Below are 15,076 nucleotides of genomic sequence, written 5' to 3'. Positions count from 1 at the left end.
TTCCTACACCGTTCACCTGATTTGTATGTAAATACCCTCAAATTAAAGCTGACAGTCTGCAGTTAAAGCACATCTTGTTTGTTTCATTTCAAATCCATTGTGGTGGTGTATAGAGCCAAAAATCTTAGAATTGTGTTGATGTCCCAATATTTATGGACCTGACTGTATGTATGGTCTTTCTTAACCACAAAGAATTAAGGTACAGCAGCCTGTCCATCTTAGTGTCGATGCCCAGAACTGCATACTAGTCCTATTCAATATTTAAAGGGGTTTTCCTAAATCAGAACATTGATGGCCTATCCATAGGGAAACCGCACCAATCAGTTTGAAGAGGCCATGGCGCTCATGCGAGCACTACACCTTTTTATGGTTTGCATGGGTCCCTCTACCTTCATGCTGGGGTAGAGATGCAGGGTATTGCAGCTTCATACCATCCAGGTGACCTCTCCAAACAGCTGATCGGCAGGAGTGCTGAGCGTCAGATCCGCACCGAACTGATACTGATGGTCTGTCCTGAGAAGAGGCCATCAATATCCTAAACCCATCTGAATCAAGGCTTTACCTTAATGTATAACAAGCCCTTTAATAGTCACTTTCAGAAGACACTTCTCGTGGTGTCAGCAGATACACATTGCCTTGAATACTGGTTTTCACAGATTCATTCTACATTTCATCCTTCCCTTTCCAAGTACAGTCTGTACCGTTCATCACAATGACCCCACGGACTGAAATGTCTGATTTATTATGTACTATTTGTTCCTCTGTATTCTGGGACATGGCGAGGATATGGGGAGTCTTGGCATGAAGTATGCACAGCTATAGCGAGCACGGTGCTCAGAAGTACAAGATGCTGGAGATTAGACCTTTTCTCATGTCCCTGATGATTGGAAAATGGAAACCATTATCGTCAGCGAAGGGAAGAAGTGTAAGGATAGAGGATTTCCTTATACAATTGTATATGTCCGAAGTAATAAACTCCTTAGGTCAGGCTGGATGATAGTGGTGCATTTTCTGCTGCGTGGGTAAGTAGTACTAATATAAACTAATATATTTTACATACATATACTTTATGGAATTATTTGCGGTATCCTATTATACTTAAGCATCATGCACCCGACCGTATGTTCGGTCCGCATCTGATCTGCATTTTTATTTTTTCAAAACGGCTGCGGATCCATTCATTTCAATGCGGCAGTGTGTAGTCCGCATCCGTCTGTCCATTCCCCGGCCCTGCAAAAAAAAAGATAGAACATGTCCTATTCATGTCCATTTTGTGGACAAAGATAGGAAATTGCTACAGGAGTTAAAAAAAAATAATTGTCGTCAGGCACGCGGCTGGGATCTGTGTTTTGCAGATCACCGATTTGCGGACTTCAAAATGGATACGGTCGTGCATGAGGCCTAAGCCTTGAAATTCATTTCGCTTATTTCTGGTTCATAGAGGTCTATGGACACATTACAGTATATCCCACGATAGTATACATAGATGGATATGCCGAAAGTGGTCTGCCAACTTAGCGTGAAATATCCTAGAATAATCCCTATATATATATATATACCTATTGCACAGTGTGAAATGGCCTGGTGTCAACCCAACTGATTATAACACTGCAGGGCGTTGATCAGAACTTGACCTGAATGAAAAAAATTTCATTGTAGTTTGTCTAGATAAAATACAGAATTAAGTTTTTCAGGACTTAGATATTGATGGCCAATCCTCAGGATAGGTCATTAATATAAGATCATGGTGGTCTATGGCTATGTGAGCTATGGCCTAGCTGCACTAGGGTGAAGGCACGTTTTCCCTGGGTAACAATGTCCCTAAATTTACTTCTGAAGTAAAAAATATATATATGTATAGCATCGCTGAAAAATGAAGACAAGGTCAGATTCCGGTGCTGGTTAACACCACCACATCTGGACTAGGCTAGGAGAAGAGGTTGTGTGCTTGTTTGCCCCTTCCCTAATCTCCTTCTCATAGTTCTTGGGTTAATTCCCCACATCTCTGGTTGCCAATGTTGTTGGACCTGTGGAAAGGATGCCTGCAGATGTTTAAGACAAGGGTCCTCTCTGGTACATAAACCTTTAGTCAGCGGACGGGTCAACAGCTAGAGTAGACAGGGGCCTTCTATGACTTGAGACCTAAGAGCTCATGTAAACCTAGAGTAGGCTCAATGAAACCATCAAGTCTGGGGTTGAATGATCACAAAGAGCCCTTTCAAAAAGAGACAGACGGGGCAATCGGCTGATCGCACTAGTTCCTGTCCCGATATCCTCAGGACATGGCAGCCAGGTATTTCCTCTTTGGCAGGTGATATGTAATATAAGATGGCAGTCATTCCAATTAAAGGCTGTCCTTGTAATACAAGGAAAGCTCTGGTCCTCCAGAACGGGAGCTGCACGTATAGAACGCCTCTCCCTTCTGGCTCATAGAGGGGGGTCCAAAGCATTAGACCTCTCCCTATATTATGTACACATACTCTAATAGGGAATATGGGCTGGGGTTGTCCTCATGAGACAAGCCCTTTATTTAGAGTTGTAAACCAGTTTCAACCATTGACAAAACTGTAAGCTGTACACCAAATCATTGGGCATCTGTGGCTTGGTTTACTTACTGGCATAAGAATTACTGTCAGCACCTTAGACCCAAAAAGCCCTATACATTTTGCATATGTTTCCCTTTTTTACTTTAAAGGGGTTGTCCCATTAAAAATATTCTACATTTTTAAAACCAGCCCCTGGATCTGAATACTTTTGTAACCGCATGTAATTAAACATTTAGTGCAGCCACTAAGTTATTCACTGGACTCTATCTGTATAGCGTCACCTGCTGTTTGCTCTTTTTCTAATTTCTCTGTCCTGCTCACTCAGATGGACGCACATGCTCAGTTGCACATGCCACCAACTGCAGTAGAAAGACATGCCCCCGAGAAAGTGCATGCCCCCTAAGCTGCCAGCTTGAAATAAATATAGCAGAACAACTGGAGCAACAAAGGGGGAGATGTCTGGATCTATGGGAGGTACAGGGCTGGTTTTAAATTTGTTAGAAAGAGACTGTCATGTACTATAGGATATGAGGATATTATGGGATAACCCCTTTAAAAGGGGTATTCCGTCTATTCTAAGATATCCCCTATCCAGGGGATACTGGATAACTATTAGATTGGTGGGGGAAATCAGACAGCTGGGACCCCCACTGATCATGAGGGCCACACACCCTGCAGGGATGCCCAAAATGAATGGAGCACCAACTTCAGCATGTGCACTGTCACTCCATTCATCTCTACAGGACTGCAGGAGATAACCGAGTACAGCGCGCTGCTATTTCCGGCAAACCCATAGATCTGAATGGAGCCACAGTGCACACTCTCGACCTGCCATTCCATTAATTTCAGGGGTCCTCACAAGGTACAGAGCCACTGTTCTCATGATTGTTGGGGTCCCAAAGTAGGACCCCCCACTGACCTAATAGATATCCCCTATCTTGTGGATAAGGGATAACTTGAAATAACTGGAATACCCCTTTAAATTTAACGAGTTAATGCTCGGTATAACAGTACAAACTTGTTCTTTCATTTTGTTCCTTAATTTAACTAAAATATTTAAAAATATATTTTAAAAAAACTAGAGTATATACATCATACTAGTACTTGGCTACAGTACAGTGGACAGCGTCACAGGGGGGATTGTGTGATATTTTGGTAGTTCAGCTTAGAGAGACCATCCAGCATGACCACCACGGCGTTAGATACACTTGGGATAATATGTCGGAGTCGTGCAGCATGCGATCCATAGTCTTTCTCCAGTTTGCATCATCTTGTAAATGCCCATTATCGTGGAATAAAAAAAGGATGATGAAGCGGTGGAATAGTCATACATGCTAAGTGCTCAGTTCTGGTCCAGGGAGACATCAGCGGATCAGTATTGCTCTCTGCTCTGCTAACTCCTGTATTCTCTGAGGGATACAACACGTCAGAGATTTAATTGACAGCAAAAACGAAATAACTTCCATGTGTCTTGTCTTAAAATTTGCCCAGAGGGAGCATCAAAAGTTTCCAGAATTCATTCCAAATGTTGCATCCAAAGGAAGTAGCTAAATGGGAAGTCATGAAATGTCTTGGTAACCAATAGCATCATTACAAATATGTTCTACAGTATATAGTATTGTATATCTGGGTGATAAATCTTCTCTTGTTAGTCCTTAAATATCTGGAAAAAGACAAAGGGTTTTAAAATGTTTCCATAACCAAATGTATAGATTTACTGAAAAAACACTGCAAAGATTTTTATTATAAAAAGTTTGTATACAACACTGCCACAACACTGGCACCACACCCCCTAAGCAAAGGGTTAATCACATTTTCTGGCTATTAGGTGAGGACAGTATGATGTATAGTATAGATACAGCCTATAACTACAGATCCGTTTATCATCCAGAACCTGGTGAATAGTATAGATACAGCCTATAACTACAGATCCGTTTATCATCCAGAACCTGGTGAATAGTATAGATACAGCCTATAACTACAGATTTGTTCATCATCCAGAAACTGGTGAATAGTATAGATACAGCCTATTAGTATAAAAGCCAGCCATCATCCAACTTGGTGTATAATAACGATAGAGCGGATACAGTATGTATAGATCCTGGTGAAATGTATAGATACAGCCTATAACTACAGATCCATTCATCATCCAGAACCTGGTGAATAGTATAGATACAGCCTATTAGTAGAAAAGCCAGCCATCATCCAACTTGGTGTATAATAACGATACAGAGGACACAGTATGTATAGATCCTGGTGAAATGTATAGATACAGCCTATAACTACGGATCCATTCATCATCCAGAAGTTAGCGTATATCCGTTTCAGATTGCGGCACAAAGGTTATTTGCGACGCAATCTGCGACTTTTCCCCACTAACACCAGGCACGGGCGGGAAAGAGGACGGGCTGGTAGGCCCGGCTCATTTATTCTTTTCTATGCCTGTTTTAAGCGTAGAAAATGGTCTAAATTTAAGGCAGCAAGGAAGCTGTCTTACATTTAGACCGGCAGTGAATGCATTGAAATTATATAGAGGCCGGCAGCATCGCACGGGGTTATAAAGACCGGCATCTAAAACGCCCATCTTAATAAATGACGCCAATAATTTTATGGGAAAAGATCCAGTAAAACTTGTATTTCATTCACATAAATTCCTGCTCATTCTGGTCTTTGAAGTCCAGGAGGCGGTCCTATCAGTGATTGACAGCCTTCCCTCTATGACTGTGCATACAGAGATAGCTGTCAATCACTGATAGGACCGCCTCCTGGACTTCAAAGCCCAGAATGAGCAGGAATTTAAATGCATGAAACACAAGTTTTACTGGATCTTTTCCCATAAAACGATATATCAATCTGCTCAGCTCCTCCTGCTCTATAACATGCTGCCTGCAGATTAATTTCTGTTTTCATGGTGACAGGTTTCCTTTAAGTTCATTAAATCGTGTGAGTTTACCTTTCTTTAGTTCTATACTTTTACAGGTCCCTCCGATGGTTTCTGCACTCCAAATGCTGTAATAAAAATGTTGATCACCACAATGATGAACACAAGGCCAGTGGCGGCATTTTCAAGGTTGTCCAGTTTGGCGTGTTTGGCGGGATTATTCAGGTCATATTTTACTGGGGGGAAAAAAAAGAACAAGAATGTTTATTCCTCGAGTTATCAGGAGCTCAAGCACAATCATCTATTATTTTAGTTTTTGAACTTAAGTGGTATTAAAGGCGTTTTCTGAGTTTTTAATAGTGAATATCAGATTGGCGGGGGTTCAACTCCCTGCACCCCTCCCATCACTGTTTGGAGAGGGTACGCCGGTGAGCGCTGCAGTCTCCTCACAGCTTACCAATCACAGCACTGTCCATTGGATAGTGGCAGTGCTTGGTACTGTATTCACTTGACTGGAACTGACCTAAGCCTAGGCCATGGAACTGATAAATGTGACGGTCAATGGCCTAGGAAAAGGGCACTGCACTCACCACCTCTTCCAACAGCTAAGTGGTACACCTCCACCAAGAACATACTGATGACCTATCACTCAGACAACCACTTTAACTTGAATTAGAAGAAAATGGGTCCTGCGAGCTGGCTGGCACATCCCATGATGCTTTGCTGTGTAGTCCGAAGATGTTTTCAAGGACTAACTGATGACCTATCCTTAGTACAGGTCATCTATATCAGATCACGCTGATTAGCTGTTTTTTGCTAGATGTGGTACCAGAACCAGGCACTGGAACTACAGAGGTTACTGCGGCTTTTACTGTACACTGTTACTACAGTGTACAGCTCTGTATAGTTCCAGTGCCTGGTTCTGGCGCCATATCTAGCAAAACCAGCTGATTGATGGGGATGCTGGGAGTCAGCCCCCCCCGCCCATCTGATATTGATGATGTGGGGTATTGCAGATTTGTCCCATTCCAAATGATAGACTATCAATGGTAAAGGTAAACTCCTGGAAAACCCTTCAAAGAAACAGGAGGCAACTAGTAAAAGTAGAAGAAATCTCAACACTGAGTATTCGTTCAGCTGAGAACAAAGTCTGAAATGATGGGACATCTTGGGGACAATTAGAAAACCTAAATATCGCCAACAGGAGCCCTTTGAAAAAGCTTGGCGAGGCGAAATGCACGTCAGGAAAACAGCTTCTCCCCCCCCCCACCCCCCGGGTTAGTATGGCGCATCAATTTATGTCTATTTTTGTATTTATGCATTGATTATGGCTGCACCAGTAGACTGTATTGATCACTACTTGAATTCTGATAGCCGTATGGGCCAACTAATGTGGGTTCAAACCTTTTACTCAGTTGGTAGTCTGAGTTGTTTTCCCTATTCCTGGTTCTTGCCATTTTGCACTGGTCACTTTATCTAATATTGGATGCACGTTACTGGCCAAGTGGGGTCTCTATCACAGTACTCATCCGCATGATTTTATATGTGTGTTTAATGTCATTGTTACATTGTGTTTCAATAAAGTGATGTTTTGTTATATTACATGTGTGGTCTATGTGATTTGGTAGAGAACATCTTGGAACAACCAATGTTGACAATCTTAACCCTGACACGATCCAGAAAGAACCGTCGATTTATTGACAAGATTGATGTTCACATGTCCTTGGCTCTGGATGTATGGCTCAAACCAGCCAAAAAGTGGTTTCATACACAGCCCCACCAATCCCTAGAATGAGTGACCCGTTCCATCGTCCTGATAAAGCAGCAAGTCATGAACGTGTCCTCCTACTCCATCCATTCTCCATAGGACTACCGGAGGTAGCCGAGAACAGGAGTAGTGCCAAATTTGAAGGCTATCCATTATCCAGGATGACAGAGATGATGGAGATCTTTAGGATGGATGTCCAGTAATCCAGAATAAAGAGGCAGCTCTATAGGAAGCAGGAGGCATGAGCATATAAATACTGGGTTATCGGACATATCAGGAGACCTACAAGCATACAGCCTTCTTCTGATATGCCAGGAAGAAAAATGGTTGAAGAAAGACACAGAAAGGGACAAAAAAAAATTGCTAAAAATGTCCTAAAGTGGTAAGAGCATACAAACCAATGAAGATGAGGAGCACTCCGACTATGACCTGGAGAAAGAGGGATAACGTGATCAGAACGATGAGTGGGACGTAGAAGGAGAACGAAGGTCCCTGATCAATTACAGCTTTCATCTGGGAAGCGTTGGCCATCAGCAGGGCGATATCCAGCATGCTCTCCGCTGCACTCTTCTTATTGGCGTAATGATTCACATTCAGGTTCCTCCTGCCTCGTACAGGCACAACCTGTAACAGGGAGATGGTTCATATGCATCATACAACCAAATGGTTGGGGATTATGAAAACTTATACAACTTTCTAATACACTTTCTGTATCCGTTCCTCGTGATTTTCAAAATCAGTCAGTAGGAGGTTTCATTATTAGCTTCCAGCAGAAGCCGGTCATGTGAAGATCCCGCAGGTGCTTGAGTTCTTACAGTCCTGTGACAACCCAAGCACCTGTGTGATCATCACGTGAACAGGACACAGTTTCACTGGAAGCAAAGAATGAAAGGGGTTTTCCAGGATGACCGGGCTGGATGGCCTGTCCATGAATGGAAAAAGCTGGAATACCCAGTGAGGCCATTACTAAGTGTGTGGAGCAATGTAAACAGTGTGGAGGCCACATCGCTCCCCCTGGAGCCGGGGCCTTTTCAAGCAGCTGGTTGGCTAATAGGCTGTAATACCTGAAATCCCACTGAAGGTTTTTACTGAATGACTGCATGCAAAGATCTTGAAACCCACAATAAATAGACACAAAGGGGGTCATTTATTAAGACCGGCATTTTAGATGCCGGGGTTCCGCAAAAAAAAACGGAATGTACTCCGTATGCATTCCGTTTCTGTATTTCTGTTCCGTTAAAAGATAGAACATGTCCTATTATTGCCCGCAAATCACGTTTCGTGGCTCCATTCAAGTCAATGGGTCCGCAAAAAAAACGGAAGGCATACGGAAATGTATCTGTATATCTTCCGTATCTGTTCCGTTTTTGCGGAACCATCTATTGAAAATGCTATGCCCAGCCCAATTTTTTCTATGAAATTACTGTATATGCCATACGGAAAAACGGAACGGAAACACAACGGAAACAAAAAAACAGAACAACGGATCCGTGAAACACGGACTGCAAAACACTGAAAAAGCCATACGGTCGTGTGAAAGAGGCCTTATTGTGAGACAAAACCAGGTGCAGGTCAAAAACACAGAACAGGTGCAGATCTTTTCATTACACCTTATGGCCTCATGCACACGGCCGTGTTCCGCGGCCGAGAGCGTTCCGTGGTATCCCAGCCGGGATTCCTGCTGACAGCAGGAGCGCACGGCGTCATTGGTTGCTATGACGCCGTGCGCTTCATGCCGCCGCTGCTGTACAGTGATGTATAGATCATACGAGTGTATTACTGTAGTGCAGCGGCGGCATGAAGCGCACGGCGTCATAGCAACCAATGACGCCGTGCGCTCCTGCTGTCAGCAGGAATCCCGGCTGGGATACCACGGAACGCTCTCGGCCGCGGAACACGGCCGTGTGCATGAGGCCTAACTCGGAGTAGGCTCCATAAAAACTGATGGAAAAAACTGACGTGTGAACAAGGCCTTATATGACATTTTAACCACTGAGGAAGGAACGTATATTGTTCCAAACGCGTCTGTTGATTGGCAGTTAGACAATGAACTTACGTTCAAGTTCCAAACAGTAGCACTATTATCTGGCTGGCGACATTCTGTACTGCGCTGCGGCAGCAAACTAAATGAAGGACGGCGTTTACAGCAGCAGAGGGCGCATGCGTGACGATATCAGCGCGAAGCCGGCGAGCAGATCGGGAAGACTGATAAGGAAGGGCGAGACGCGCTACAAGCGCAAACCAATGGAGTTTGATCATTCACCGAAGTAATCTCTGAGCGCTATAACAATTCATACTGCAATACTGCCAAAGTAAACGGAGCGGACTGATAAGAAAGGTGGGACGCGCTATAAGCGCAGAGTATTTTTATCCGAAATTGCATTTAAAGGGAGTCTGTCAGCACATTTTCCCCTTTTTAACAGTTCCCATAGCGCTGTAGCCGCAACACAGATGATTAAAACGGTACCTTTATATGCTTTTGTGGACTTGTAAAACTGCCAAAAACGAACTTTGATGCATATGTAAATGAGGGCTCACAAGTGCCCAGAGGCGGCGTCTTACTCTGCCCGCCCATCTGTTTTCTCTCCCCCTCAGCGAGATCCCGCGCCTGCGCGCTGACTTCCTTGGCCGGGGCATGCGCACTGCGATGCCCATTGCTGGCACGGCATCGCAGTAGCTTATGCGCATGCGCCGGCTAACGGATCATACAGATAAATTTACCTCTCTGTATGATCCGTTAGCCGGCGCATGCGCATAAGCTACTGCGATGCCGTGCCAGCAATGGGCATCGCAGTGCGCATGCCCCGGCCAAGGAAGTCAGCGCGCAGGCGCGGGATCTCGCGGAGGGGGAGAGAAAACAGATGGGCGGGCAGAGGAAGACGCCGCCTCTGGGCACTTGTGAGCCCTCATTTACATATGCATCAAAGTTCGTTTTTGGCAGTTTTACAAGTCCACAAAAGCATATAAAGGTACTGTTTTAATCATCTGTGTTGCGACTACAGCGCTATGGGAACTGTTAAAAAGGGGAAAATGTGCTGACAGACTCCCTTTAACAAGCTCCATGTATAGTAACTCCATATGCAAACTGTTCCAACTAACCAAAGGGAGACATTTTGACTATAGCCATGCGAACAGCGCGCACTAACACCATAGGAAGAGAATTACTCTATTGGTACCGCCAACAGTGATATATCTATAGGCCAGTTTCACACTGGCGTTAAGCTTTTCCGGCAGGAGAACAGCATGCTGGATCTGTACTGCCGGAAGTCCGCCCGGCCCCATTCACTATAACGGGGACAGCACGGCGAGTATGCCGAGAGGCGGCCGGACAAATACCGCTGGACGCATGAGTAAGGGGGTGTGTTCTCCGAAAACGTTGCGTGGAGGGGAGGAGGTGTGAACGATGTCTGTCTCAGCGTCCCTCATGATGTACCATTTTATATTAGAATGAAGTAAAGAAACAAAAGGTGTCGTACCCGCGACTTGTGAGCATGACTTCTATTGCGCACAATGAGGTAAAAAGAACACACAAGTCTGCAAGTCTATGTGCTTAGTCCTCCAACCCTGATGAATTTAAAGGGGGTTTCCAGGATCAGCATATTGCTGGCTTATCAACATTCTAATCCTGGAGAATCCCTTTAAGGACTCATGCACACGACAGTTGTTCTGGTCCGCAGTTTTTGCGGCTCGGGTGCGGACCCATTCACTTCAATGGGGCCGCAAAAGATGTGGACAGCACTCAGTGTGCTATCCGCATCCGTTGCTCCGTTACGTAGCTCCGCAAAATATATACATATATATATATAACATGTCCTATTCTTGTCCGTTTTGCGGAAAGGAATAGGCATTTCTGCAATGGGCCGCCTGTTCCGTTCTGCAAATTGCGGTAAAGGCACACAGGCAGCTTCCGTGTTTTGCGGATCCGCAATTTGCAGACCGCAAAAAAACGGAACAGTCGTGTGCAAGAGGCCTAATGCACAGTGTTTATGGAGGTTGGCCAATATACCGGGATATTAGATAGCTGCAATGTCCTCAGATGATGGAAAGGTAGGTTTGTGGCAGGGTGTTTCGGCCACCTCAGGAAGTCATGCGATTCAATCTGCATAAAATATCAAGCAATTCTGTGGTTTGAGGACTTATATCAGACAGTAACATGACCTAACAACTTAGATTTGAGGTGTTATGTGTACACCTAGAAGTCATGGACACCTTTGGGGCAATTTCTTTTTATCATTACATTTTACTCACTTTAGGCAATTTTTTTCAGTTGGTCTTTATTAAAACGTTTCAAAAGTTTTGCCTCTACAGCTTCCACTACATCTATGGACTACTGCTGTCAGCGAGCTGCTCCTACAGCTCGATCTGTAGCCCTTATCTCTATATTCCTGACAGCTCATAAACACTCCTTATAGCTAAACTCTTTATCAGTTTGCTGGGTGTTTATGCGCGGTACGAAGCTCAGGGAAAAGGGCTCTGGATCCAGCCGTCAGAGCAGCTCCCTGACAGATTCGGTGTGAGGCAGATAGCAATAGTCTGTAGATGTAGTGAAAGTTAAAGGGGTTTTCCAACTCTTCCTAACTGATGTCCTACCATCTAGATATCTGAGAAGGCACCAGCACCAGGTTCACAGCGCCGTCCATTCTATAGCCGCTGTGCTTGATATCGCAGCTCAGCACCATGCACTTGAATGGGACAGAACTGCGCCTAGGCCCTGATGAACGGGACGTCACATGGCTTAGGGCAGGGATGCTCAACCTGCGGCCCTCCAGGTGTTGAAAAACTACAACTCCCAGCATGCCCGAATAGCTGTAGGCTGTCCAAGCATACTGGGAGCTGTGGTTTTGCAACAGCTGGAGGGCCGCTGGTTGGGCATCCCTGGCCTAGGGTAAGCGGTGAGAAGGCTGCGGCACACATAGGAGCGCCGATACCTTCTCAAACAGCTGATCAGCAGGGGTCCTGGGTGTCGGACCCTCTATGATCAGTTACTGATGACCTATCCAGAGGAAAACCCCTTTAAATCTGTAAAAAAAATAAACTGTTTAAAATTGTTAATAAAGACAAATTGAGAAACAAAAAATATTTTTTTTTATCCCAAAACAAGTAAAATACAATGATAAAAAATTGCTTCAAAAGGTGCCCGTAGCTTCATTTTTCTCAAACGAAACAGGGAAATATGTAGATTTTTCATTGTAGATCTGGATGCAAACGGAGAAGAATTAGGACACAGTCTGAAGTCTACAGAAGATGCAAAAGTCATTTTACGGTTACTTTGCTTTGGCCACTCTCGATGGATTTTAACTGTAAGACGTTAAAGACCATAGTTTATCTTTGAACTGCACAAACAGAGCCGCCCACCGTCATGTCCGGCTGGGGAGAGAAGCTGGAAAACATAAACCTGACCTCAGTAAAGCTTGAAATAGATGATGTCAGTCCAGGACGCCCTGCAGACCGCAGACTACGGGGGCAAATGTTACAGCGCTGCCATGTAAAAGTACCAGATACCTACAAGCGGAGGGCACGTTCCTCAAGTTCTCTCATTCATGGACTCCTAACTGTGTAAATGCCCCCATTATTAAGAAACAGACTGGAGAACATTGACCATCACTGAACAAACCCAGTTAATCATGAACAAGAGCGTCCCCGTGACCCGAGCGATCCCAGCGCGATTCGTATTCTGGTTGTAATCACAAATTCTGACAGTAATGGTTACATTGTATTGCACAGTTTATATTATTATAATGAACTGACAATCTGCTACATTCCACAGATAAAATCTACATTACAATATTGAGGAACTGTAAAAAGCACAAACAGAACAAGAGAGTCACAGTATTTTCTTCTCCATTCATGTCCGAAGCGAAATTCAAGCTTCAAGTGCGTTGTGGGAGCTCAGGTGACAGATGATCAGCGACTGGTGACGACAGTCCCACACTGACCTCCGTTTAGTCAATGCATTGTCCTAGAGCAGGGATGCCCAAACGGCGGCCCTCCAGCTGTTGCAAAACTACAACTCCCAGCATGCATGGACAAACTACAGCTATTAGGGGATGCTAGGAGTTGTAGTTTTGCAGCAGCTGGAGGGATGCAGGTTGAGCATGCCTGTCCTAGACTAAGGGCCCTATTTTTTTGTGTTTTCTTCCCATTTTTCCTATGTGATAATTACCCTGGGAATTCCCAGGTTGCTATCATTATGCTACGTCTATGGCTACTTTCACACTCGCGTTTGGTGCAGATCCGTCATGGATCTGCACAGACGGATCCGTTCAGATAATACAACCATCTGCATCCGTTCAGAATGGATCCGTTTGTATCATCTTTAACATAGCCAAAACTGATCCGTCCTGAACTCCATTGAAAGTCAATGGAGGACGGATCCGTTTTCTATTGTGCCAGATTGTGTCATAGAAAACGGATCCGTCCCCATTGACTTACATTGTGTGTCAGAACTGATCCGTTTGGCTCAGTTTCATCAGACGGACACCAAAATGCTGCAGGCAGTGTTTCGGTGTCCGCCTCCAAAGAGGAATGGAGACGGAACGGAGGCAAACTGATGCATTCTGAGCGGATCCTTTTCCATTCAGAATGGATTAGGGCAAAACTGATCCGTTTTGGACCGCGTGTGAGAGCCCTGAACCGGATCTCACAAACGGAAAGCCAAAACGCGTGTGTGAGAGTAGCCTTAAACTGTTTCTTGTTTTCTTTGTATTGTTTTCCAACATAAAACTTAAAGGGCTTCTGTCACCCCACTAAAGTGATTTTTTTTTTTGGGCTAGTTAAATTAGTTATATTGCGATATATGAAAATATTATTGTGTTACTTACTTTGATCCAGCAGTTTCTGCAAAAAACGAAGTTTTATAATATGTAAATTCGGTCTCTACCAGCAAGTAGGGCGGCTACTTGCTAGTAGCTGCAGAAAACCGCCCCCTCCTCTTGTTGATTGACAGGGCCAGCCGGGATCTCCTCCTCCGGCCAGCCCTGTCGGCATTTCAAAAACCGCGCGCCTGTGTTGATTCGGCGCAGGCGCTCTGAGATGAGGAGGCTCGTCTCCTCAGAACTCCCTCAGTGCGCCTGCGCCGATGACATCACCGAAATAGAAGACGTCATCGGCGCAGGCGCACTGAGGGAGTGCTGAGGAGACGAGCCTCCTCATCTCAGAGCGCCTGCGCCGAATCAACACAGGCGCGTGATTTTTGAAATGCCGACAGGGCCGGCCGGAGGAGGAGATCCCGGCTGGCCCTGTCAATCAACACGACGAGGGGGCGGATTTCTGCAGCAGCTACCAGCAAGTAGCCGCCCTACTTGCTGGTAGAGACCGAATTTACATATTATAAAACTTCGTTTTTTGCAGAAACTGCTGGATCAAAGTAAGTAACACAATAATATTTTCATATATCGCAATATAACTAATTTAACTAGCCCAAAAAAAAATAATCACTTTAGTGGGGTGACAGAAGCCCTTTAAAGGGGTTATCCCATGATTAAGGCTACTTTCACACTCGGTTTTGCCCTAATGCATTCTAAATGGAAAAGGATCCGCTCAGAATGCATCAGTTTTCCTCCGTTCTGTCTCCATTCCGCTCTGAGGACGGATCCGTTTTCTCTGACACAATCTGGCACAATAGAAAACGGATCCGTCTCCCATTGACTTTCAATGGAGTTCATGACGGATCCGTCTTGGCTATGTTACAGATAATACAAACTGATCAGTTCTGAACGGATGCATGCGGTTGTATTATTTTAACGGATCAGTTTTTGCAGATCCATGATGGATTCACCCAAAACGCGAGTGTGAAAGTAGCCTAATGTAAAACGTGAAAATCAGACATCATACAGCACATGACCATACCTTTCTAACAAAGCTAGAACCAGCCCTGTACCT

At 44.6% G+C, this 15,076-nt stretch overlaps 1 protein-coding gene across 2 annotated transcripts in view; it reads right to left on the bottom strand.

Moving 5' to 3' along the window:
- Positions 1 to 171: 171 nt before the first annotated feature.
- NINJ1 (ninjurin 1) overlaps positions 172 to 15,076 on the bottom strand; it is a 37,075-nt gene continuing 22,170 nt past the window's right edge. The window contains exons 2-4 of one of the 2 annotated variants that reach the window (XM_040408137.1): positions 7,594 to 7,819; positions 5,500 to 5,663; positions 172 to 1,230 (exon numbers count right to left, since the gene is read on the bottom strand). In XM_040408137.1, the coding sequence (XP_040264071.1) occupies positions 5,512 to 5,663; positions 7,594 to 7,819 (378 nt within the window). In that variant the 3' untranslated portion in view covers positions 172 to 1,230; positions 5,500 to 5,511. Of the gene's footprint in view, positions 1,231 to 2,825; positions 4,210 to 5,499; positions 5,664 to 7,593; positions 7,820 to 15,076 lie in introns of those variants that run through there. The other variant, XM_040408136.1, reaches the window with a different exon arrangement.

This window comes from Bufo bufo, chromosome 9 (assembly GCF_905171765.1).
Source record: "Bufo bufo chromosome 9, aBufBuf1.1, whole genome shotgun sequence".
NCBI lineage: Eukaryota > Metazoa > Chordata > Amphibia > Anura > Bufonidae > Bufo > Bufo bufo.
Note: the sequence above shows the minus strand (reverse complement) of the source record. Positions and strands in the feature narration are given on the sequence as shown.